Here is a 27,274-nt window from a genome sequence, read left to right on the forward strand (position 1 = left end):
TTTTATTCCTTTAACTAATTTTAAAGTTAAATATTCCATTCTATTCCTTTAGTGGTTTACTTTAAAATTTTAACATGCATTATTCAACAAAAACATAAGTGAATCATTATCTCTTCTCTCCTTTTGAACATCACAAAGTCTTTAGAATACCTTAACTCCAATTCCTCTCTGCCTATTTGTTGTTTTCCAGTGTTTTACTTCTCCCTAAAATAGTAATTATTTTTATTATTGGCTTTTAAATTCCTATTATTCATCATCATTTTTCATATTTTTTTATATTTGTGTGGTCAGTATTTGTTTAAATTTAGACACTTTCTTCAGGTTTCTTTGTTTATGGTTCTTTCTTGTATCTTGCTGCTTCTAGAAGAACATTTAGAATGTGCTTAGATTCCTAATAGTGTCATTTTTCTCTTAGCACTTTGATGTTATTATTTTATTGTCTTCTGGCTTCTATTGTTGCCATTAAGAAATCTGTTGACACTCTAATTGTAGACAATTGTCCTTTGAGGTTGTCTCTATTTTTGTCTTTCTCTCTGGTTTTATATAGAATTGTTTTAATTTTTTTTTGCCTTGTTCTTCAGAGTTTTTATTAACATATGTCTGAATTTCTCTAGATATAGCTCTATTTTTATTTATCCTATTCCATTCTTTTTTTGTTTGTTTGTTTTTAAGTAGGCTCCATGCCCAATGCAGGGCTTGAACTCATGATAGCAAGATCAAGAGCTGCACACTCTACCAACTGAGCCAGCCTGGTGCTGCTATCCTACTCCATTCTTATTTTACCTCTTGAATATAATCATTTGTATTTTTCTATCAATTACAGAAAGTTCTTAGCCATTATCGCTTTAAATATTGCCTCCATTCCTCCACTTTGTTCTCTAATTTCTGAATACCTGTTAGATGTATGTTGGGCCTTGCTCTTGGATCCTCTCTCTTATATCTCTGTATGTCTCTCTGCTGCATTTGAATTTCCTCAGTTCTATCTTCTACTTTGCTAATTCTCTCTTCAGCTGTGTCCAATCTGCTAATTAATCTACTCCCTGAGGATTTTTATAATTATTCACTCAATGAAATAAATAGCTGCTCAGGTTGCAGTTTGGGTGTTCCTAATTGAAAGAAGACAATGCTAATAGAATTAAAGCAATGATCAGATAAGGCCCTCCTATGTTGGTGTTGGAATAGGACAGGAAAAAAGATACTCTGCAGCCATAAAACTAACTAATTAATTACTTTTATCCCACTCTTGAGTAATATGACTTACTCCTGCTTCTTTCCAAATGATAACACTAGCCCTGCCTTCATACTCCTGCTTCTTAGATAAAAATTATCAACATACTCAATCACCAAATTTCCTCTACTTTTTGATAATATTTTTTTTACTTTTTTTAAAAATTTATGATAGTCACAGAGAGAGAGAGAGAGAGGCAGAGACACAATCAGAGGGAGAAGCAGGCTCCATGCACCGGGATCCCGATGTGGGATTCGATCCTGGGTCTCCAGGATCGCACCCTGGCCCAAAGGCAGGCGCCAAACCACTGCGCCACCCAGGGATCCCTTTTTGATAATATCGAATTCAGAACTGACCCTTGCTTTCTTAAACCTTGCTTAGAATCACCCAATTCAAGCACCAATCCTTTTTTTTTTTTTTAATTAATTTTTATTGGTGTTCAATTTACCAACATACAGAAAAACACCCAGTGCTCATCCCGTCAAGTGTCCACCTCAGTGCCCGTCACCCATTCCCCTCCAACACCCGCCCTCCTCCCCTTCCACCACCCCTAGTTCGTTTCCCAGAGTTAGGAGTCTTTATGTTCTGTCTCCCTTCCTGATATTTCCCACACATTTCTTTTCCCTTTCTTTATATTCCCTTTCACTATTATATTCCCCAAATGAATGAGAACATGCACTGTTTTTCCTTCTCCGATTGCCTTATTTCACTCAGCATAATACCCTCCAGTTCCATCCACGTTGAAGCAAATGGTGGGTATTTGTCGTTTCTAATTGCTGAGTAATATTCCATTGTATACATAAACCACATCTTCTTTATCCATTCATCTTTCGATGGACACCGAGGCTCCTTCCACAGTTTGGCTATTGTGGCCATTGCTGATAGAAACATCGGGGTGCAGGTGTCCCGACGTTTCATTGCATCTGAATCTTTGGGGTAAATCCCCAACCGTCAAGCACCAATCCTATAATAAACCCCTTCCTACAACTTTTATGGTGTACATTCTCCTTTATTGCAGCAAGCTAGACAAAGCTAGTACTTTGGCTGCAGATGTGTTCCTGTTTGGTTAATTGATTTTAGCCTACTACATATTTTAAGTTCTAAATATTTTCTTTAATTCTTTTGTAATTTGGATTGTTCTGTTTTTAAGTCTGTGTTTTTCTATCTTATGCTTTCTATTCCTTCTTTTATGGATTTTATTTTAAATATACTTAATTTTATCCAACTTTCTCCAACACTTGTCTTAACTGAAATTTTAGAAATAGCATCCTTCCTATTTTTATCATTTGCTAATTTTTATTTGAAAGGGATTATTTCTGTGTGTTTTATAATTTCCAATTGTAATCCCATTTTTATTTTGAGACTGCTTCCAGAGTGAAGTTGGCCTGTTCCTGTCAGGTACACTAGAAATACTACCATCTTTCTGCCAAATATTTTTTGCCAGTTTATTTTCTTGCTTGAATTTTACATAGAGTACAAACAGCCTTTTTCAGTATGTTTGATGAGATTTGATAAATGTATACATTTGTGTAACCACTACCACAGTGAAAGTATAGAACATTTCCATCACTCAGAAATTCCCCAGGCCAACTCAACCTGTAAGATACTATGTCAGCTTGGGGATTTTTGGACCATGTAGGTAGTATGAAGCATATATGTGAAATTCCTAACTCCTTGAGGCTTAGGTTTAGATGATAATTTTTCCAAAGAGATTTTTTTTTTTTTAAACTCTGAATCCAATTTAAGGCAAATAAGCCTCTTAGTTGTCTTCCTGTTTGTGGATAGGAAGACTTTCAGTGTGGTGTAGCTTATCTGGCATTTTGTACATTCCTTAGTTACATCTTCCTGCCTTGAATGGCCCAAGTCCTCAAATTCTGTCCCTGATGGGCAATAATTAAACTTATGATTAACAAACCCCACAATGCTTCTCTTTCAGTTTCAGTTGCTAGGTTGCCACTCTGGTTTGTAGTACCTTACTCCTCCCCTTTTTGGATTCATACATTTTGTTGAAGTGCAAGATGCATATAGTAAAGTACATAGATCATAAATATACAGCTCAATATCGTTTCACAAGTGAACATACCAACATAACAAGTACCTGGATAAAGAAAAAGAACATTATTAGAAATCTTCTAGTATCCTTTCCAAACACTATCTCCTCCCAAAAAGCATCATTATTCTGATGTCTAACCTCATAGATTAATTTTGCCTATCTTTGAACCCTATATAAATGCAATCATACAGCATATACTCTTTTGTGTCTGCCTTCCTTTGCTTATTAATATGTTTGTGAGGTTCACTCATGTTGCTTCATGTAGCCATAGTTTGCACGTTCACATTGCTGTATATTATTCTATTGCATGAATATAACAGGAGTTATATTATAGATGGACTTATAGATTGTTTCTAGTTTTTCTCTTTGCTTTGGAGCCTGGTATTTCCCTTTACTTTCTTTCCAGTTCTGCTGTGTATTTAGTGCCATTTAAGAAAAGCATTTCTAGGTCAGCAATTCAGTAGGATATGTGTCAAGACACATAGGTTGCCAAATCTCCAGATATATGTCATACGTTTCATTTTTTGTTTTTTATTTTTGAAATTCTTACTTGATTCTCATCCAATTTACTTTAGCTGATGACATATTTCTTTTGTGTGCCGTTTGTAGAGATGGTTTTGATTCCTTTGAACCTTTAATGAGTGCACATAAACAGGAGGAAAGAGATGAGATATATAATTATAAATGGGGTGGTTGAAGATAAGCAATGTAGTCATGATCTTTTGCCACGGTGGGATGCTGGATATGCAAGAGTAGTTTGACATCAATAAATGTAAAATGTTGAAAAAAACATGTTAAAGAAATGGGGTGGTTGAAGATAAGCAATAGTAGGAAGTGTGGATATATTTCAACAAGCAAGATATCTTTCAAGATCTTCTACTTTTCAAGAAATGACACCAGAGTGCCCCATTCTTATATGATGCTATCCGAATTCTGGCACTCTGATAGCTAGCTCATATTGGCTCATTCTAAGCCTTTCGAAAACTGTAACGATGGGTCCTGCAACCACCCACTGAAACCATTCAGAGTTTGAATGAAATCACTAGTATGTGACATTAATATAACTAGGTATGTACAGCAATTTATTTGTAGCCATAAAAAATTAAACAAAATTTCCCTATGATCTATGGCATTAGCTTAATCTCACTATTGGAAGGTTCAAGGCCATGGAGCAAATCAGCTGCACAGATGGCATTAGACGAAGAAAGATTGTGATGTTGTGCCTTGTAATTAGATTATAAGGTATTCTTTTCCTTTGTTGTTATATTTTGCAGCTTGAATTTAGGGCAAAGGTAAATTTCATTATTTCTCCAATGGGAGTGATTATCTAAATGTGCCTCTTCTTCCTCCAGGCAGCACACACTGCCTGCCACCTATTCTTCTGATTCATTTCCCCTAGAAAGCTGAGAAGGAGTTTTAAAACGATATTATTGGTTTTGTAACTAGTGTTCCCATTGTAATGCTATTACCGAGCCAATGTTGTGATAAATGGTCTGTTTATAAGGGGAATCACTTTTACAAGAACTAGAAAATTAGATACGCTTCTGCTTTGCAATAACAATAAAAACCACAGTGGAAAAAAAATATATATATTCCCCAGTTTATTCCCATCTGTATCAGCAGGGAAGCTTTAGAAGATGGCTCCCCCCCCCACCCCCCAAAGTCTTGTAAACACAATTACTGCCTACACACGCCGTGTCAAAATACAGTTTTCCTCCAGATTCTGTGCAAGACCAACACATTGTCAAGCTTCCTCTGAAGCGTGGGCCCTTTAAGGAAGTCGGGCGCGTTAGGCCCCGCCCCCGGGCCGCCGTGGGGGAGTCCGTCGGTCTTTCCGAGGTGGCTGGCGGTAAGCGCTGGGGGCCAGCTTGCTCCTTGCCCTGCCTGGAAGGAATGTTTCTGTCGCAATAAGCTCTAAAAGTGGAAGCTTTAAGATACGACGGGATAGGGAACAATAGGAAACTTGTGAAGTATGGAAGCCAGGCCGGCTCGGAGATGCTATCACGGCGCTGAACCGAGCGGGAGGACTGCGGCTCAAGCCGAGTTCGGCCCGTCCGCCGCTCCTTGCGGGCTTCACTCCTCGTCCATTTCGCCCGGCGAGTGAGTCTTCCAGAAGCCGTTTTCTACTTGAACGAGCTGCTTGTCTCATGCACCAGATCCCAGCCCCTCGGACCCCCCCCCCCCCCCACGCCAAAAAAAAAAAAAAAAGTTTTCAATGAAAATCACTCTGGATCACTTCTCACAATTTACATTGGCCATATGTTTCAGAAGAGCAAAGCCAATCCTTTTTCCCCCCCCTGCCACCCCAACAGTGCCTAAGTTCAAAAGTCCTTTAGCACTAAAAAATAACTCGGAGAAATTTGGGGGTGGGGATCCCTGGGTGGCGCAGCGGCTTGGCGCCTGCCTTTGGCCCGGGGCGCGATCCTGGAGACCCGGGATCGAATCCCGCGTCGGGCTCCCGGTGCATGGAGCCTGCTTCTCCCTCTGCCTGTGTCTCTGCCTCTCTCTCTGTGTGTGTGTGACTATCATGAATAAATAAAAATTAAAAAAAAGATTTGGGGGTGAATTGCAGTTGGCGTTTCTCAGCTGTCGGCTGGAAGCAGCCATCTTGGTGAAGGATGATGTCATTCGGAACCCTTGGGGTTTGAGTTTATTCCGAGGTGCCAGTTTCCATTCGCCGCTGAAAGCTTAATCATAAGATCAAACTTAGGTTCAAAGATAGCAGAGGAGTGGGAATAAAAGTCACTAAATCCACCTCTTTAGCCTTCCTGACGCATTGTAAACATTTCCAAAAAGTTCAAAGCAATAGACAATTTTCAGACTCCCCCCCCCCCCCCCCCATTTTCTGTTTCCAAGTGTTTGTTCTTTCCTTGACTAAGCTCAGATAATAACTAGTCTGGTCGGTTTCACTTTCCAATTTTTATACATAAGTGAAAGCTGTTTTGTGTCAACAGTTTAGAGATGTCACCTGCTGGGCGGGTTTCGTGCAGGCCCTTTCTTTGGGAGGGAAGAAGGGGAATAAAAGTTTTCCATCTTAGGCTTCAAAACGAGAACCCTGAATTAGATCACGTTAGGGTCATTAATGTATTATTTTTGACCTATTAAAGTTTTCTAGGAGTGGGCAAGAGGACAGTAAATAAGGGTGACGGTCATCCCGCATTCCCACTTACTCATCATCATTTGTACGGCATAATGCTAGGTCTGCAGTTACTTTGGAAAACTGGCACTTAAAGAGACGGGTTCTAACCCACAGAAAGTGTCTCTCTTTGGATTAGCGAAGTGTTGGTGTCTTAATCCCATTGCGTGACACGTCTTGGCACTTGTTCTCAGGATGCAGAGAGAGACAGAAAAGAGTTGCACCTTGTTTAAACAGTCGAGCGCGGTTTGGTTTACGAGATTGTTAGGACGGGGGTAAAGAGAGCGGCGTGTTCCGCAAATTCTTTCTTAACGAGGTGAACCTGTGGCTGCTGCCGTCCCCCCCGCCCCCTTGGCGCTCGCTCTCCTGGGCTTCCCAGCGAAGCTCACGGAGACGATACGACCGAAAGGGCTGCGTGTGTGTTAGAGGCAGACAGAGGGAGACAGGAGCACACGCAGTCGGCGGAGGGCCGGGGCACAGCTCGGCCAGGGCCGGGTGGGGAGCTCCACGGAGTGACCTTTCCACGTGTCCCCAGCACCTGCGAGGCCAGCAGGGCGCGAGGCTTCCTTCCGCGGGAGCCGGCGCGGGCCCGGAAGAGGCCGGGGCTGGGGGCCGGGTCTGGGGGCCCGGAGGCCGGGAGGCCCGGAGGCCCGGAGGCGCCCCTCGGAACACGTGCGGTCGGCGCGCAGCTGGTGCGGAGGCTGGCCTGGCCTTCCCGCGCCGGCGGTGGCCGCGCGTCCCGGGGCCGCGGGTCGGAGCCCGCGCGGGGAGGCGGGAGGCGGGAGGGAGGCGGGAGGGAGGCGGGAGGGAGGCGGGCCGCGGCGGCGGCGGCGGCGGCGGCGGCGGCGGCGGCGGCGGCGGCGGCGGGCGGGCCCCGGAGCTCCGGGCCAGCTTTGTCGGGCGGCCTAGCGCGCGCGCCAGGCCCGGCTGGAGCGAGCCCCAGTGCAGTACTGCCCGAGCCCGGGCGGGGTCTCTGTTCTCCGGCAGAGGAGGTCCCTTGGCAGCGGGAAGCTCCCTCTCTTTCTCTCGCCGCCGCTCGGAGTCTGCGCCCTGCTGCCCGGCGCCCAGCTCGGCGCTCCCCTGTGCTCGCCCGGCGCCCACTCATTCGCAGCCCAGCCTTCGCCGCCGCCGCCGCCGCCTCCCTGCTCCTCCTCCTCCTCTCCCCAGCCCGCCGCGGCCATGGCGGACAGCGCCAGCGAGAGCGACACGGACGGGGCGGGGGGCAACAGCAGCAGCTCGGCCGCCATGCAGTCGTCCTGCTCGTCGACCTCGGGCGGCGGCGGCGGCGGGGGAGGCGGCGGCGGGGGAGGCGGCGGCGGGGGGAAGTCGGGGGGCATTGTCATCTCGCCGTTCCGCCTGGAGGAGCTCACCAACCGCCTGGCCTCGCTGCAGCAGGAGAACAAGGTGCTGAAGATCGAGCTGGAGACCTACAAACTCAAGTGCAAGGCGCTGCAGGAGGAGAACCGCGACCTGCGCAAAGCCAGCGTGACCATCGTGAGTGCCCCCGGGGGCGCGCCGCGGCGCCGACCTCCGCCCGCCGCCGGGAGAGGCTGCACCTGGACCGGGCAGCCCCCGAACTCCCCGAGGCTCCCGGGAGCCCGCAGCAGGCGCACCCGCTGCCGACAGCTGCTGGCCCCCGGAGGTGGGGGAGAGGGAGGGGTCCCCTCGGGGCCCCGCGAGTCTGGCCTCCCCCTGGGGGTCCGGCCGCTCAAAGCTGCTGGACCACCACGCACGTTCCCTTTTCGCCTCCTGGGAGGAGGCCCCTCCCGGGCGGTGCTGGAGGCTGGTGGCGTGGCTGGGGGGGCGGGGTGGGACTTTTTTTCAGTCCTAGCCTGCCGAGGATCTGGGGATCCCTAGGTTGTGGGAGACGGAGGGAGCCGGAGTCAGGTCCAGGGGCCTGGCTTGGGGTGCTGGGGGGTGCGTAGCTGGGCTGGGCACTTCGCTGGCATCTGGACGGCGCTAGCTTGATCGCCCTGGGAGGGGGCGGGAGAGAGTGGCCGGGAATCCGGGAAGTGGAGTTTTCTGGCCAGGATTGAGAGGGAAGGGCGGCTGCCGGAGCGAGTGCTCCCACCTCCGTTGGAAGTCCTTAGCACGGTCGGGATCGGGGTGTGGGGGGGTGGGTGGCGGCGGCGGTGCACAGTCGGGCCATGCAGCATCTTACACCAGCCTGGGCAGGGTGAAGGCTGTGAAGCGTGGACAGGCTCAAACCACGGTGAAAGGGCATCGACTGACTCCTTTTCCCTTGCCGGGGACGGGGTCAAGGGAACATCTGTACCTGCGTTTGCCTCATCGGTGGTGTTACGTCTAGGGGTGTTTCGCCTCACAGCCCAGATACTTGATGTCTGTTCTGTTTCCACCTAGGCCCCGAGGCTCCCCTGAAGAGGGTTAGTTTAGGTGTTGTACTCTCCTAGTGTATAGCAGGCGATTAGAAAGGCCACTACAGCCGTGATGAGGTGCAGCAAAACTGGCAAAAAGTACGCCGTGTGCTCTCACCTAATATCCCTGCCAGCTAGCCACATCACTAACGTGCAGAATCCCCACACAGACAACTCTGTTCAGATCAAACCAGTTTCCCAGCCTGGAGCAGAGAAGAAAATGTCAAGAAATCAAGGGGGTAAATTACCGTAGTTGCTGCACAATAGCTGATGAGACTGAACCTTCAGATGGAGAAAAAAGCATGAATTTGGGAATGGATCAAAGATGACAGTCTGGAAATGAAATGGGGCGAGTTTAGGATGCCCCTGTGCCAGAAAAAGTCCTCAGCGGAGGACTGAGTGTGTATGTGTTAGTGGGTGTATGCCGCCCCAGTGTTAGCTCATACGTGGGACCTGGATGGCATTCTGATTTTGCTTAGGAAGCAGATTTCCACCAAAGTTTCAGTGTAATTGGCAGCCTAAATAGAAATTGATTGTAGAAAGATACTTTGCATGCTCAGATCCAGTCCTGGTGAATGCAATTGGAGCAACATGCACACGTTTCCAGACTGTCAAGTTCTTGAAGTGCCCTTTTGGTAGGAAGGGGGAGGAATTTGCAGAGGCAGCCACTTCCAAGCCTCCTCTGTAGCTTTCTTGGCCGAGAGAGACTTCTCTGCTGAGTGGGGGTTTGAGAAGAGGGGAAGTTGGTGGAAGCAGTTTATTTAAGGTTTGAGTTAGTAAATGAGAGGGTTAGTCTCTTGGAGAATGTGAACCATGGAAAGTAGTAAAACTTATATGAAGCAGAATCTCTAGCCTCTTGCATACAGTGAGCAATTCAGGCTGTTTTTGTTTGGGAGAGGATTAGGGGGTGGAGGTACTATGAAAGGGTATCTCTTTGACACTTGACCATATTATAAGTAGGCCTGTAAATTGTACACAGACACGTTGGATTTGCACAGACAAACACGTTCATTCCTGGTGTATAAGATGAGAGGCCTTCTGAACACTTGAAGAGTGTTTAAGGTGGTGGCTTTATTTCTTAGCACTTACCCTCAGCTAAAACTGACGTCCGACCAAATATACTTTCTGAAATGTTCTGTGGCCTTACTGAGTCCAGTTTTAAAGTTGTTTTAGATGACAGTCTACAAGTACCAAAAGCCGCTCAGTTGTTCTTTAATCTCTGATTCATATATTCAGGGAGACAAATAAAAATGCCTGTGGTTTACCTGATTCCTTAAGACTTGGCAGGTGGTACTAAAACAAACTCAGAGAAGAGATTCCTTTAAGAGAGAAGAGATTCCATTAAACTTTTGAGAGTTTTGTTAACTGGTCTGGGGCCCAGATTGTGTTGAAGTGGTATTGACCTCAGGTATGTAATTTGGAAGGAGAAATGTGTGTGACCACATGAAATGGGTCTGTGGGTGTAAAGGGTCCATAGTACAACACTGTACTGTGGTTTACGTCAAGGTTAAGCTGCACAACCCATGACAACTCTAACTTAAACTTAGCCCTTGTTAATAGCTGGCTAGAAAGTTTGTGATAAGGCTTATATTCAATTGAACGAAGGCCTTGTTAGATTTTTCACTGTTTTAGTTAATTTGAAGAGAAATGGTGCCATAATCCTATTACTTGCCTTCCTGCCTTGTATTATTTCCTCTACATCTAATACTAGCATTCATGTTCTTGAGCACTGAAGATAATTATAGATGTCTTTCCTTTCCCCTGAGCATGTTAGAAAGATATATTGCTCGACTATACCCTGGAGGAGAGAGACCCTCTCAGTCTCTCTCTCTCTTTCTCTTTTTTTTTTTTTTTTTTTAAAGAAACATTCCTTTTCTCTTTTTTTTTTTTTTAAATTTTTATTTATTTATGATAGTCAAAGAGAGAGAGAGGCAGAGACACAGGCAGAAGGAGAAGCAGGCTCCATGCACCGGGAGCCCGGTGTGGGATTCGATCCCGGGTCTCCAGGATCGTGCCCTGGGCCAAAGGCAGGCGCCAAACCGCTGCGCCACCCAGGGATCCCTCTCTTTCTCTTTTTAAAGTTTATTTTTTTAGGGCAGTTTTAGGTTTGCAGCAAAATTAAAGGGAAGGTGCAGAGATTTCTCATATACTTCCTGTCCTTTGCCTCCCCCATTATCAACATTCCCTTCCAGAGTGGTACATTTGTTACAGCTGATGAACCGACTTTGACAAATCATAATCCCCTAAAGTCCATAGCTTACATTAGGGCTCACTCTTGGTGTTTGTACATTCTATGGGTTTGGACAAATGTGTAATCATACATATCTACCATTATAGCATCATACAGAGTAGACCAAGTGCCTTAAAAATCCTCTATGCTCTGCCTTTTCATCCCTCCCTAACCTGGCAACCACTGATCTTTTTTACTGTCTTCTTAGTTATCCATTAACCTATCGAAGGACTTGGTTATTTCCAACTTTTGGCATTTTTTAATAGAGCTGCAGCAAACATCTATGTGCAGGGTTTTGTGTGGACAAATGATTTCTACTTCTTTGGGTCAATACCAAGGAGTGCAGTTACTGGATTGTATGGTAAGAGTATTTTTAATTTTATTAAGAAACTGCCAAGCTGTCTTCCAAAGTGGCTGTACTGGTTTGCATTCCTACCACCAATGAATGAAAATTCCTGTTGCTCCACATCCTTGCCAGCATGTGGTGGTGTCAGTCTTTTGGATTTTGGCCATTCTGATAGGTGGACAGTGATACCTAAGTGTTGTGATTCTTTTTTTTTTTTAAGATTGATTTTATTTTAGAGAGTGTAAGTGGGGGGAGGGGCAGAGGGAGAGAAAGAGTGCGCCAATCCTCAAGCAGACTTCCTATTGAGTGTGGAGCCCTATGTGGGTCTTGATCCCAGGACCCTGAGATTGTGACTTGAGCTGAAATCAACTGTTGGCTGCTTAACTGATTGAGCCACCCAGGTGCCCCTCTTGTGCCCTTTTTAAAAAATCAGTCCAAAGGCTGATAAAACTCTTACCTGGTGTTCATTTCTGTCTGTTTTGATATATAAGTGCTTATTTGGAAAAGGCTATCCATTTAATAAAGGACTGATTTTGTGGGTTTGTATTCTCAGCATCTGCATGATAGACGTAGGCATTATCTACAGGGAAGAATCCACTGTATGAGGCCCTTCATCCATGTGTCCAAGTCCCTGGTACATCTAGGAGTTACAAGCTTGGGTGTTTTACTTGAGGCTTGCTGATTATAGATCATAATTTCTTCATTGGAGTGAAGACCATAAAAAGCAAATGCTCAGTAACTCTGTTGATTAGCTTTTAGATGTTAGGTCTATCTGGCTTATATTGTGGGTGAAAATATAATTGGGGATTATGTGATTGATTGTAGTGAGAGGTGTCCAGAGCTACTGGTCTCTGAGCGGGTGAAGAAATGTAATAGTGGGCAGTCATTGGATGGCTTCATAGTTGTAGACTAGTTGTGGAATTCTCCGTGTATAAGCAGAGCTTCACACGTGACATGGCTAGCTCTCTAAGGTGTCTAGACTAGTTCAGACCTTCAGCATGTCTAGTTTGAAAATAAAGTCTATTATAAGCCACTAGTGTCTAAGTGTCTAACTATAAAATTAGTCCTTTGTTTATCTATTTCCCTAAACTTCTATAATAAAGAGGCATTTTGAGGTTATAGCAAAAAAAAAAAAAAAAAAAAAAACCAGGTTGTTATGGCATGATTAGAGAAAACCTGGCTATTTCTTTCTTTCTTTCTATTTTTTTTTTTTAACCTGGCTATTTCAAACACCAACAGTGTAATGGTTTCATTAACCAGTAAAAGCCACCATATAATAAATGTGGATTTGGGATTATTTACTCTGGAAGTATAATACACTATTTTCCATTTTTAAGACTTCATTTTGGCAGACTGAAACTGTCAGATTGACATTGCCCGTGTAAAGAGGTGTGGTATGTGTCCTTTTTTTTTTTCCTGTTAAAAATTTTTTCCCCCTTAGATTCTATTTTTTTTAAAGGATTGATCATTCATTCATTCATTCATTCATTCATTCATTCATGAAAGACAGAAAGAGAGAGGCAGAGACCTAGGCAGAGGGAGAAGCAGGCTCCATGAAGGGAGCCTGATGTGAACTCTATCCTGCCCGACCCGAAGGCTGACGCTTAACCGCTGAGCCAACCAGGCGTCCCTTTTTTTCCCTTAAAGATTTTATTTATTTATTTGAGAGAGAGAGAGAGAGAGAGAGAGAGAGAGAGCACGAGTAGGGGGAGCAGCAGGCAAAGGGAGAAGGAGAAGCAGATTCCCTGCTGAGCAGGGAGCCTGATACAGGGCTCAATTCCAGGACCCTGGGATCCTGACCTGAGCCAAAGGCTGCCGGTTAACCCACTGAACTACCCAGGCTCCCCTCCCCTTAGATTCTTTAATGGAAGCACCCAACCTGAGACACAACTTTGAGAAAATGTATGATCTCACAGTTAGGTCTAATTATATGCAAGTTCAGACTTCTTTTTTTTTTTTTTTTTTAATTTTTATTTATTTATGATAGTCACAGAGAGAGAAAGAGAGAGGCAGAGACATAGGCAGAGGGCGAGGCAGAGACATAGGCAGAGGGAGAAGCAGGCTCCATGCACCAGGAGCCCGATGTGGGATTCGATCCCAGGTCTCCAGGATCGCGCCCTGGGCCAAAGGCAGGTGCCAAACCGCTGTGCCACCCGGGGATCCCCAAGTTCAGACTTCTTAAAAAGGCTGTATTATTAGATTTCTTCTACATTTAAAAGTTCTTCATGTTCATAGGTCCCTTCTGTGTGTTTCATGTAATGTATTTATTTGTGTTTGATTAAAAAAACACAAAACATTAGAGGAGATTATGACCGTCTTTTTAGCAGTGTTATCCTTATTTGTTTTGCTGGGGCTGAGGAATAGTTCAGAGAATCACCAGTACCTGTTTGTGGTGACTGTTGTCCAAGACCAGAGAGATTGGCCTACAACAAAAATCTGAAACGGTCATTGCTTATTTAAAAACCTTCAGTGGTTCCCCATTCCCCTCTGGATCCGGGTGGACTTCCTGGTGGTTTGCCAGGCTCTGCTTGGTCTGGCCCCTGTGTACCTTGCTATTGTACCCCTTGTGCTCATACCCCTTGTGTTCTTGAGGCTCTCACTTGGCTGAACTGCTAATTTCTGGAATTTTAATAGGTTTCTCTGACTCCTCTAGGATGTACTTCCTGCCCTTAATCTTATTCCTTCCTCCTCCCTTCCCTTCTACCTTGTAAATCCTAGTAGACTATACTGCCTTTTCCACCCCCCACTGCAGTGTTTGCTGGCATTGCTTCTTTGCCAACCACACAGTGGGTTACACTCCCATTTGTGTGCTCCCACAGGACCCATCTGTCACTCTTTCCACCTCCCCGTCACATGGGTGTTCCCCGCTCCCCCCCCCACCCCCCACCTCAGATGCCTAAATTCCTTTTAGGGGCAGAATTTACTTTGTTTTCCCCCATTTTTGGGGGCCTGGCATGTGATGGATACTCAAGGACATGTTGGCTTGACTCTGGAGGCATTAGGTGGTGGAGCTTTTTGCTTTTAATTGGGGGAGGGTGCCCATACTGTCTCCTGACCATGGACTAAAATAGGCCACTCATCCTGCATGGGTCTGGAATAGCAGCAAACAAGATCTTCACTCTGGATGGTTAAACAGACTAGATGGATGGATGGATGGATGGATACACTGTATACTTTGGGGAGCTACTACCATCAACCTGTGTCTGGAGCTCCCACCTCCTAACCAGAGGGATGTTGTAGGCTACCTTGTAGCCTATATCTAGATGCTCATGATACATTCACCTCTGAAAGGGGACAAAGTGTCTTTAGGTTTGCCTTTCCCAGGGTTTTTGAGCCAGGCTTTTAGGTGAAAGTGTTCAGGTTTACCACCTCAGTTGTGGTGATGGTGAGATCACTGCAGTATTTCCTATAACTTTGGTTCTTGTTGAAATACCCCACAGCTTCCTCTGGAAACAACTCTGGGCTTTCCTACATCTCTGCAGGTACCAGTAACCTGAAGCTCTTATTGGAGAAGTATCTGCAAATAGGATTGGGAGACTTGCTGAATCCTTGTGGATGCTCATGTGTGGCTTACAGAGTGGAATTTCATGGGGTTGATGATAGTGTCACACACAGTGTACTTGCATTCGGTTTTTCTTAAATCATGCAGAGATCATTGCATTTATACCCAGAAATGCTAATCTGACTTTTTAAACCACAGCCGGACTGAACAAAGAGTAACAGTCCTCTTCCTCTTTCCCTCCTGTACTTCTTCCTTCAGTGGGTAGGAGTTGCTTTTTGTTTTGAATCACAGTGTAGCTGCTTTTCGATAGATTGAATTATTGTCAAAGCTGGTGAAGTAAATGTTCACAGGTTCAGTGTGTTCTTGCTTGGTGGTGGTTGAAATTTTCTTGACAGGGAAACTAATGCTCTGGAAAATGTTTCTAATCGGCAGGATCTCCTAGGGGTGTTAGCTTGCAGACTCTTCCTTCTTCCCCAGTACTGTCAAATTTTCTTATCTTTTATGGCTGTCAAGCTCACAGCTAAGAATTTTACTCTACCAAATTACAAATCTTTGTGGAAGCCTTCTTTTTTAGGGAAAAGAATGCTCAAAAGGGTTAATAGTTTGACTTAATGGTTTAGAAAGAACTCATCCTCTTACTTATTGGTCCCTAGATCTGATGTCTGGGGTGCAGTTTAGTGATTAAAATTCATTATAATGCTTTTTTTTTTTTTTAAGGTTTTATTTATTTGAGAGAGTGCTTGAGAGTGTATGAGCGGAGGGAGGGGCAAGGGAGAAGTGGACTCCCTGCTGATCATGGAGCTCCACATGGGGCTGATTTCAGGGCCCTGGGACCATGACCTGAGCTGAAGGCAGATGTTTAACTGACTGAGCCAGGTGCTCAGTTTTATACTTGTTCAGTGATGGGAATTTTCTGTGATTTCTTTCCCCCTTTGCCGCCTCAAAAATAATTTTTTTTATTTTTATAAGGCCCAAAATGACGGGTGATAAATACAGCCTGAAATAGGCACCATTCAGCTTGCAAGTCCTTTATGAACAGCCTACTGTGTGCCAGTACTCTGAAATATCCAGAAGGAATGCAAAGGCTTCTTTAGCAGCCTACCAAGTATTGCACTTGACTTTCATCCAGCTTGGCCCTCGCTTGCTGCTTTAGAGAATTCAGAGCAGAGGGAGTGGTCCTTCTCTCTCCAGCACTTTGCAGTCCAGAGATCTGGGGAATGCAGAGATAACCAACATGTAGGTGGAAGCAAGAAAGGAAGTTCAGTGGACTCTTGCAGGGGTTTCAGGGAAGGCTATGTTACCCTCTCTGTTTTGTTGAGTACTTTTAAGAGAAACGATGTGTCATATTCACTCACAGTTTAATTAGCCTGTAGTTTATTTTGTAAGGCAGAGAGATGGGGAGAGCTGTTGCTCAATTTGTCTGTGTCGAGATGGCACCAGGAGGCTTTCTGTTTGTTTTTAATTTCCTTTATGTGGTGATGATTGAAAAGAAATGTCATTGATGTTTTAATTTTGTAATTTGCATCTGCCTGTAGATTGAAATTATCTAGGTGGTTTTGCCTCTATTCCTGGTACACTCTGAGGCTCAACCACGTTCCTTTCATGGAATTTTGTTGGATGGATCGAATTTCCTGTCTTTAATCCAAAACTATGTGAAAGTAAAGACTTCATATGTTATAGTTAATTAGAGATAGTAGTTTATGGGCAGTTCCAAATTCCAGTTGTTTTTTTTTTCTTTTAAAGCAGTGTTGATTGACGGGATAATCTTCCACGCATCTGTTCCAGATCAGACCAGCCTCCTGTGGGTGCCAGGTGTATGTCCATAGTGATCTGGTTAATACCCTCCAGGGCATCTCAGGGCATTTCAGATCAAATGAGGCCACTTGGTACTGAGGAGCGGAGCTAGGATATTCAGCCAGACATTGGTCATGATTCAAAAAACTTTTCCATAGAAGGAAAGAGGAAAGTGAAAGAATGAAAACATGGAGTATGCATGAGCTAAAGAAAGTTCTTAGAAATCTAGTACCTGCACTAGATTAAACACGTCATGCGTTGCTCTCCTAAGTAGAGTCTTCTCTTTGAGATTGAGTTAGAAAGGCTAAAATGGTCTTGAGAAAAATAATTTATTTGGTGTTTAATTATAGAAAGAGCTTCTCGACTTGTGACATTATTTGCATGGAAGTGGTGTTTTTTTTTTTTTTTTCTGTTACCCTAATATACCAACCAAATAATAACTTTTATTCTATTGAGGTTTTTTTTTTTTTTTTTTTGGGTCTTCACTAGACAGGCCTTAATTTATCTAAACAAAGACATTTGCTGAGAGTCAAAACATTGTGTCTCTGCTTCATTTAGTAGCTCTTGATTATAGAAACACTAAAATTTGAGGGGAAAAAAATTGGCCAGATGATTTTAACATTTTTTTTTTTTAAATAAAGAGTACAATTTAGATATATATATATATACCATAAAGTAGAGGTTTGGACTTCTGGTACAGAGCACTAAGAGCTAAGGTGCCATTTCTTTGTAAAGTATATTAATTATTTCACATCATTCTGAATCTGGAATGCATGTAGCTTTTTTTTAAGATTTATATGAGAGAGAGAGAGAGAGAGAGAGAGAGATTGCGTGCCTGTGCATGAGCAGAGGGAGGAGCAGAGGCAGAAGGAGAAGCCTACTCCCCGCTGAGCAAGGAGCCCTACCTGGGGCTCAATCCCAGGACTCTTAGATTATGACCTAAACAGAAGACAGATGCCCAACCAACTGAGCCACCCAGGCACCCCTATAGTGTTATTATTGGGAAATACCTTATGTACCCAGTGAAGAGGGCCAATGACTTTTTTGGTATGATTTAAAAAAAAAATACAAAAAAAAATACAGTAAAATATACACAACATTGTTACCAGTTTAACCATTTTTAGGTGGACAGTTGAGTGGCATTAAGTACATTCACAGTGTTGTACAGCCATCACCACCAACCATCTCTAGAACTTTTTTATAATCCCAAACAGAAACTGTCTCTGGATGGTTATTAAACAATTTTTAGGGCAGCCCGGTGGCGCAGCGGTTTAGTGCTGCCTGTAGCCCAGGGTGTGATTCTGGAGACTCGGGATTGAGTCCGGCGTTGGGCTTCCTGCATGGAGCCTGCTTCTCCCTCTGCCTGTGTCTCTGCCTCTCTCTCTCTCTCTCTGAATGAATAAATAAATAAATCTTAAAAAAAAAACAATTTTTATCTCCAGCCCCTGATAACCTGTATTCTTAGTGACTTAAAACCTATTTTTTTAAGGAAAAAAATGTACTCTGATCTACAAAAGCAGCTAGCTGTTTTTTTATGGTCATGGTGTTGAAGTTAGGCATTTGGATCTAAAAACATTTCTTTAAAAATTTTATTTATTTATTTATTTATTTATTTATTTATTTATTTATTTATTTATGATAGTCACACACACACAGAGAGAGAGAGAGAGAGAGAGAGAGAGAGAGAGAGATAGAGGCAGAGGGAGAAGCAGGCTCCATGCACTGGGAGCCCGACGTGGGACTCGATCCCGGGTCTCCAGGATCACGCCCTGGGCCAAAGGCAGGCGCCAAACCGCTGCGCCACCCAGGGATCCCTAAAAACATATTTTTTAAGAAAAGATTTATTTATTTTAGAGAGTGAGTGAGCATGAGTTGGGGAGGGTAAAGGGAGAGAGAGAGAATCCTGAAGCAGACTGCCCTGCCCACTGAGCTCAGAGTTTAAGGCAGGGCTCCATCCCAGGATCCCAAGGTTATAACCGGAGCCAAAACCAGCCATTGAGTCCCAGTCACCCCTGGACTTCAAAACATTTTATTTAAAGTGCTGTTGATACCTTGCTCCATCTTCAGTTTTTATTCCCCTCTGGTTCTTTCCTGTTTCTATAATTCAATGAACAGATAATCTCTACACCCAACATGGGGCTCTACACCCACAACCCAGAGATCAGAAGTCTCATACTCCCCATCTAATGAGCCAACCAGGCATCCCCCCCACCTTTTAAATGTTTTGTAAACTTTTTATTTCCTTGATAGCATTTCAAATAAACCATGGTTTAAGAACATTTGAAGAAAACAAAAGGTTGAAGAAATGAGTAACAATTCTTATCTACCAGCATTGCTCTGTTTCCAAATCCTATTGTGTCACTGTGGTAACTGCTGATGTTTATGTAGTGGTGCGGACTGTGGGGTAGGCACTGCTGGGAGAGGTTTGCTTATAGCTGCTGCTTGAACCCTGGCCACCAGCCTGTGGGATCGGTGCTGCTGTCTGGCACAGCTCCGCACGTGCACGTTTAGCCCCAGTTCATGTAACTTGCGGGCTGGGCCAGATCACCAGGTAGGTGAGAATTTGAATGCAGGCCTGTTCTCAGAGCTTCAGCGCCAGGCTGCACAGTCCATAAGACAGTGATGTATAAATCAGTGTATGATAAGTTTTTTTTTTTTTTTTTAAAGATTTTATTATTCATGATAGAGAGAGAGAGGCAGAGGCAGAGACACAGGCAGAGGGAGGAGCAGGCTCCATGCAGGGAGTCCGACGTGGGTCTCCATCCCGGGACTCCAGGATCACGCACGCCCTGGGTGGAAGGCAGGCGCTTAAACCGCTGAGCCACCCAGGCTGCCCTGTATGATAAGTTTTATCTTAATTTTGTCGTGGACATTTTGCTCCTTCTTGTTTTTATGCTCCTCTATTCCTTCAGCAAGACTGGTTAGGGCTACCACATTACCACAGCAAATTCCCAGGATGCCAGGCCTAAGGGAGTGTCTCCAGGGTAGCAAAGTCCCTGCCTCAAAAAAGAAGCAGTGATAGAAGGTACGTCTGGTCATGGGGGGCAGTCTGCAGCCCTTTCCGGCTTGGTCACCCTCTGGTATTGGGGCTTAGTCTGTCCACCCCTGTTCCCTGTCCAGTGTTCCCCAGTAGGTTGCCCCTCTGCTTATAGCAGAGCCATCTGGGCTCTTCCCTCCTCCCTTCCTTTGCTCCTGTCCCAGTCTGGAGTCCATCTCTGTGCACTTCTTTTGTGACTTCTACTTAAAAATAGTCTGACTAGCACAGTCATAGTGGATTTTCTTTTTTAACGTATTGATCACCTGCTGTATACCAGGCAATGTTCCATATATAACAACTGGGATGAGACAGCACATGGGAAGTTGGTGAAGTGCCCCTGACTCCATCTGGAAGTGGGAACCATAGTCAAGGAGGGCTTTCTCTCTCGGGAGGTGATTTTTAAAGCTAAAACCTGAAGGATAAATGGAAGTTAATCTAGAGGAAGATGGGGGCAGGGGTGATGGCAGGAGAGGCATGCCTCCTTGATTCAGAACCTGAATGTGGGGAAAGAAGGCAAATCCGGGAAGAGAGCAGGACCCTGCTGGGCAAGTCTGGGAGCTCAGGTCCTGGGTTCCATATAGGGACTGGCTGTAGGAGGGGGGTTGGGGGGATGGAGGGGCAGGGGAACAATAGGAGCATTTTTGTGTTTTCATCATCTGCTCAGAGACATTTGGGTTTTCCTTCTTAACTATTTGAAGGCACCTATGAGGTGATCTGACTTATTCTGTGATAATGGTAGCTGCACGGTGCAGTCTTACTGTGTGTCTGGTACAGTTCAAAACACTTTGCTTAGGGGCTCCTTGCAACCCTCTGCCATCTCTTTGTTCTGGGTGAAGAAATGAAGTGTGGGAGTGTCAGCAAGCTCTTGGAGGTCACAGTAAGTGGTAGAATAGGGATTTGAACACAGGCAGTCTGAGGGTACCTTGCATGGTGACTGGTGCGTAAAAAACTCTGCGGTTTGCATCTTTCCATGATGCTGTAGTAGATGCTCAGTAAACTTTGTGAAATTTGTATTTTTTTGGGGGGGGGGATGCCCAGGTTTATTTCTTATAAACTAATGGAATATGACATGCTTACAGTGAAGTGTCAAGATTTGAATGCACAGATTTATGCTGAATGAACTTACAAATGAATTCACCAGTGTAATCGTCACCCTGCTCCAAGATACATGCTATTATCAGCATTTCCTCTGCCAAGCTCCCCTATACTCTGTTCCGGTCATCACGCCCCAGAAAGTCACCTTGTACTACTGACTTCTGTCACTGTAAATGTGTTTTGCTTATTTTTAAACTTCATATAAATGGTTTTATACAGAAGGTATTTGTGTGCTGGATTCTGTTAGCCTAGTTCATATATTTACTAATATTAAACAGTATGTAGCTACATGTAGAGGTAGGTATTTTAGCTGCTGTGCAGAATTCCAGCATTTGCATATCTGTGGATGGGGGGGGGGTTGGGCCTGCCCTCCGGGTAGCGCCCTCCCTCCCCTCCAGCCCTCCTCCTTGATCTCTGGGCTTTAGGATTGTGTGAAAGGCGCGTGGCACCCCAGAGGATACAAGGCCCTATGGGACAGGGGTTCTAATTAGCTACTTTACTAGATAAGTTATATTGCATTCAGAGCCTTTGAACCTTGGTGGACTTACCCGTTAAAACCACAGTCTTTAGGGTTAATACCAGTGTTGCTTCCATCCCACTGTTGTTATAAGGGTGAAATGAGATAATACACATCAAGTTGTCTTGGTAGTTTTTGAATTATTATTCCTGTGGAAAATGGTATTTAAGATAATTAGTATCCACCCCATACATTTTCGTTTTCCAAAATGTATTTCCAAATCAAAACTGTTGTTGATAATTCTGTGAGGTGATGGTATCAAAATGATGTCTGGAAAGCTGAAGGAAGTTGAGGCAGCGAGCTCTGAGCTCTTTGGAGACCTGAGCCTGGGGAGCTGTGCCTCCTGGCTTCCTAGGGCCTAGGGTTCTCTGACACTTGAGGATGCCTGGGAACCTGGCCGATTCCCTGGAGTTTGGTGAGTCAGGATTAAGCCGGCCTGTGTGGTGGTGTCAAAGTAACAGAGCAAGAGGCAGACATGTTTTCTGAAAGATCCATTTTTTTCTTGTAGGTTGGTTGTAGGGCTCTTTCCATTTTTTCCTGAAAGAAGAGCCAACATGTGCCTTTCCCCAGTTTTTCTGTCTTTAGCACGGTGGGCAGTGGACAGTCAAAGCCTGCTTTGTCTGTCTTGCAACTTTTGACCCTGTTTCGAGAGAGTATGGATTCTGGAGGATGGGCTTTGATGGCCGAGATGAGCGTGCCACTCCTGTCTGAAGAACAGAGGCCAGAACATGAATGTCTTTGGAATGGACTTTGCAGGTTTGCAGTACCTGATGAATGAAGGACAGCCCGGCCTATGAGCCAGGGACACGTCTACAGGGGGCCAGTAGTTCTGTTTGCCGGGGCCTCCTCTCAGAAGACCTGTTTTCTTTCTCTTGCCTCTGGATCTCTAGCAACAGGAGTGGTAGCCTTGGGACTTTTTGAAGTTTGAAGGAACACACTTTTCACAGGGGACAATTGTGGTTTTATTGTCCTGGTATGAAGGCTTTTCGTGTGATGGAAGCGGCAAGGAGGACACTCCATGATTCAGGGACTCAGCTGGTGTTGTAGGTTCAAGTAAGCCTTCCTGAGCCCAGGAAAGCCCTTAGCTCTTGGCTGAGGAGGTGTGGCTGGAAGCCAGGACCTCTGGAGCCTTCTGGTCTCTTTTCACTCCGCCTCTTAAACTACTTTGAATGCCTTCCCATTCTTTTTCAGGTAAGGGAGATTAGCACTAATGACTTTAATCCCTTATTTGGTTGGTTCTTACTTGGCCCAGAGCCTCACATCTCTGGGTCTTTGGAATCTCTGTTGGGTGATGTGAAAAGGCAATTGGAATTTACTTGTTAGCCCACAAATGAAAACCATTAGGCTTTGCTGCTTTTCATGAGTACAGTGTATTTTTTCTCTAGTTCTCACATTCCTGTGGGTTCCACTGCTCACCTTCTTTGTTTTTATGCCCTTAATTTTATGAGTTGCATATTAGCATTCTCCATTAGGCCATCTGTGTGAATTATCCCCCCTTTCAGTTTTATTCATTTGCTGCTTTCTGTTTTTCTACCCCAGGATTCTTTGAATGAACTTGGTATGATGGAGAGAGATGTGGAAACCAGATAGTATTGCCAGATTTAGCAAATAAAAACAGGACAAGGAGCCATATTTAAAGTTCAGATAAACAATGAATAATCTTTTTAGTATATATGTATGTTCTAAATGTTGCATGGGACATACGTATACTAAGAAGTTATCTGAAATGGAAATGTAATGGGCATCCTGTATTTTATGTGGCAATCTTAAGTCCCATAGGACTTAAAAACAAGTACCTCAGTTCTGCTTCTTTGTAGTGTGTGATCGTATGGCCATTTATCTAACCCCTAAGACACCATGTCTTCTCTAACCTGAGTCACAGTGTGTGAGCTCTCGGGTTGAGGGATGCATAATGTAATTTATGACAGCCCTCAGGACACAGCACCTGTCTGCCTTCTCCCTCTTTGTCCAGTAATAATGGATTTGCCCATCTTCTTTTTCTCTCCCTCGGGAAGCCAACTCAGAGTCCCTTCCTGAGTGTGACTCTTCTGGGTCTTCAGGACCTCAGCTCCTCTTCCTCAAGTTGCTGTCAGCTTGCTTTCACTTTTCCTACCCCTCTCCCCCCAACTCCTTTATTTCCTCCCTGAAAGCTGTCTCTGACTATATGCCTCAGGTGTCCCTTTCTATTTGGCCACATGTCACCCACCCTCTTGTTTCATTTCTCCTTTCCTTCGAGCCTGAGATGGCCTCTCACTGTTGGTGGGGCCAGGTGGCAATCACAGATTATGTTGGGGCTTCTGTGTTCTCCTCTGTTCGTTGGGAGGACCTGTTCAGAGATCGGGGTAGCAACTGGCAGCCTGCATTTGGCCCATAGCAACTGGGTTGGCCTCGGAGTTTCTGGTTTGTCTTGGGAGCCGTCCCTATGCTTCTCATGCCTGCAGCTGCACATGCTTTTTTCCTTCCTGTTCTGATGGCAGTTGAATTTGAGACCCCTGGAACTGTGCTACAGATAAAGACTAACAGTGCCAGGCTGCACTGTGTGAATTAGCTCTTGAAACCAAGCCATAGGGCACGGTTGTTGTGACTTTACGGACTGAGAGAGCCTAGGTACGGGAAAGTTAATGTGCCAGGGTCTTTTGGCTGGTAGGTGGGGGGGCCAGGATTGGGCAGCCTGCCCGCTGAGGCCCTGTCCATGACTACTGTGTCATCTTCCTGCAGCCGGAAGGGTCTATGGAGTTCCTTGTAGGAGCTAGAAATCTAGCACAGTTTTGTTTGCTTTTTTATTTTTATTTTTAAAAAAGATTTGTCTTTATTATTCATGAGAGACAGAGAGAGAGAGAGAGAGAGAGAGGCAGAGACATAGGCAGAAGGAAAGGAGAAGCAGAGCAGGCTTCCCATGGGGAGACCAATGCGGGTCTCAATTCCAGGACCCCAGGATCATGACCTGAGCAGAGAGCGGACGTTCAACCACTGAGCCACCCAGGTGCCCCTTGTTTGCTTTTTTTTTTTTTTTTTAATTTGTAATCTAAGTCCTCACCCTGGGAAATTGCTATAATTCATGGGGGGGGGGGGTGAATCCGTAGAATCAGTTTCCCCCCAAAAGCCTCTTTCTTCTGTCCCTTAAAGATGTTTCCAAGAGTTTTTCTCTTCCTGTGGCCTTCTTTTATTTATTTTTATTTAAAGATTTATTCATTTTAGAGAGAGCATGCATGGTGGGGAGGGGCAGAAGGAGAGGAAGAGAGAATCTCTGGCAGACTCCGTGCTGTGTGCAGAGCCTGATGCGGCTCGATCATTGCCCTGAGTTCACCACCTGGGTTGAACCCAAAAGTCAGATGGATGCTCAACTGGCTGAGCTACCCAGGCTCCCCTTTCTTCTAACTTTTAAAAGATTATGAGGTATCCTTAGTGTTTATTTAACTCAGTAGTTTTTGGATACCTACCAAGTGCCAGGTCCATCCTTGAGATGTCCTTTTAGGAGCAAGGCAGGGTATGAAGAATAACTGTGTGCCGCCTGCCTTGGGCTAAGGGCATTGAGAGCCCAAGCAGACCTTGGTCTGCTGGGAAGGAGCTCAGAGGCTGGCAGGAGGGACAGATGAGAAAGCAGTGACCATGCCATGGTTGAAAGAAGATGGTGAATTGACCATTCAGGTACTGACACAGGAAAAAGAAAACCGTACAGAATGAAAGGAAGCAGATTTAATCCAGCGACTAATGGTTACCCCAGTGGGAGAGTTGCTAAGAAGCTGACTCCTTAGAGATGCAGTGAAACGGGGGTTTGGAATAGCAGGACCTCATTCCCATCCTCCTGGAGGACGACGGGAGGAGGTGTCATCAGAGCCCCGGGGCAGGGGTCACCCAGAGAAGGCTGGAACTAGGTGGGCCTAGAGACAGGACTGCTGCCCAGGCTGGAGAAGAAAGGGGAGAAACACCCTGGTTCAGCCTTCTCCCACCCTTCAGTCTCTTGCCAGTATGTCTTACTGGCTGAATCTAGTGCAAATGAGCTGGCTTCAGGCACCTGGGAGTTGCAGCCTTCAGAGGTCACTCCTCCCTTGCAGAGCAGGAGAAAGGCTATGGAGGATCGTGGACCAGACAGACCTGGGACTGGCTCAGGAAGAAATGAAAATGGAATGGCTCTGTTTGGCCTGGGCAGCGTTGAACACTTCACAGATGACAGAATGTTGGCAGACTTGTAGGTTTGTGTTTCCCCAGGAGGATGTGAGTGAAGGGCATTCCAGGGAGAAGGATTCACATGGACAAAGGCATGGCAGCTTGAAGCCGCAGGCTCCGCTTGGAGCAGCGCAAGCGCATGCAGCTCCGAACAGCTGAATGGATACTGGAGGTCTTTCTTCGGCCCCAGAAGCCCCTTTCATAGAATGCTCTCTGGTGTGTCCATGTTGTCATTTCTGGCTGACATGAATTTGCTCACAGGGGAGAGCCAGGTGGGGAGCTCAACATCCCAAATACCCTTGGGACTGGCCGCTTCTGACCGAGAGCATGCGGCATTTAATAGTGGCAGGCAGCTCAGGGTGCCGCCCCAGTGCCAGGGAGGACTTCATGGCTGATGGTGCCATTTCCTTTTGGAGCCTGTGTCCCGTCACGGACCCAGGGCTCTGAGGATGCTGATGTCTTGAGAGGAAAATTCGCTGCTCAAGTTAGTGGCTTAGTGGCCTTGTCTCCTAGCAGAATGTCTGGCACTTGATCATGCTGTTAGAATACATTTCTCACATTCTCCTACTGTGAAATTTGTTTTTATGATGTTAGAGGATTTTGTTTAAACTTTTTTATTATGGAAAATTTTTAGCATACACAAAAAGGAAAGTGAATTTATAAACCACCCAGCTTGACCAATTATCAACATGTGGTCATTCTCAAAATTGTTTCACCTATAAATAGTTCAGTTTGCATCACTGATAAGGATTTATAACCACGTACCGTTACATATCACATTTTTTAAAAAAGTACTATTTCTTGTAGTAAATTTGCATTTGAAAGGTAAACAGGAGCAACTTCTCTGGGATCAAATGTGTTCTCCTTGCTTCTCTGCTTTAAGCCTTTACCCCTGTGCCCTGAGGCTTCTGGCCTCGGATCTGAATCTCTTCCTGCTTGGTGTGTCGGCAGCTGGTATTGGGACCTTTTACCTGCTGCTCTGTTTCCTGGTACTAGTCCCCCAAGCATCCTAGTCACTCTGGAGGGTAGGCAGTCTGGTTTCCCAGCCCTCATGATGTATAGTGGTATGGCTCTCAGGTCACTGTCTTGTGCACATGGGGCAAGAATCTTGGCTTCTGCAGCTCTGCTGCAAAGAAACCTGAAGTGAGGCATCCTTTGCAGCCTTCCCTGGAATCCCATTTAGCTGGGAAATGTCTGATGAGCATTCTGGAGGAATCATGCCTTAGGAAGATGGGCTGGCATCTAGGGGCTTCTAGAAAGTCTGACGTGGTGTTGTATGTGAAGCCATGCAGAGCTGGAGAGCACCAGACAGGAAGCTGTGGGCAGTGTGTGCAGACGGATGTCTTCTGGACAGGTAGAAAACTGAGCATCTTTGCCCAGAATCTGCAGCTCTGAAATCTGTAGCTTGTGCAGCAGATAGATACAGAATGGTTTCAACTTGGTTATTTCATTTGGGTCTCACAGAAAGTCTGCAGGGCGGGTAGTGGGAGTCTCCACTGAAAAAGAAAGGATCCAGGACCCAGTGAAATGCTAAGTTATTGGCCATGGATAGTGCTGATCAGTGGGACAGGTGGGCCTGCAAGGCAGATGGCCAGGGTTCCTTCCACTCTGTCAACTCCTTGCCTAAAGTGGGGTAGAAAGTGGCAAGATTGCTTTTACCAGGAGTTAACCGAATCCTTGCTGGACCTCTGCAAGAGGGTCCTGTCCATGTAGTAATGAAGCCTCAGTGGGGGCTGGTGCAGGATTGCCAAGCCCTGAGCCTAGGAAAAGAAATGTGGGAAACCTTGGTCTAGA

General features: G+C 45.2%; 1 protein-coding gene across 1 annotated transcript in view; it reads left to right on the plus strand.

The window, feature by feature from the left end:
* The first annotated feature begins 7,453 nt into the window (after window positions 1–7,453).
* Window positions 7,454–27,274, plus strand: part of CCDC6 (coiled-coil domain containing 6) — a 111,639-nt gene continuing 91,818 nt past the window's right edge. Inside the window, exon 1 of the mRNA XM_041748765.1 lies at window positions 7,454–7,911. Within this exon, the coding sequence (XP_041604699.1) occupies window positions 7,597–7,911 (315 nt within the window). The 5' untranslated portion in view covers window positions 7,454–7,596. The remainder of the gene's footprint in view (window positions 7,912–27,274) is intronic.

Source organism: Vulpes lagopus, chromosome 3 (genome assembly GCF_018345385.1).
Source record: "Vulpes lagopus strain Blue_001 chromosome 3, ASM1834538v1, whole genome shotgun sequence".
Lineage (NCBI taxonomy): Eukaryota > Metazoa > Chordata > Mammalia > Carnivora > Canidae > Vulpes > Vulpes lagopus.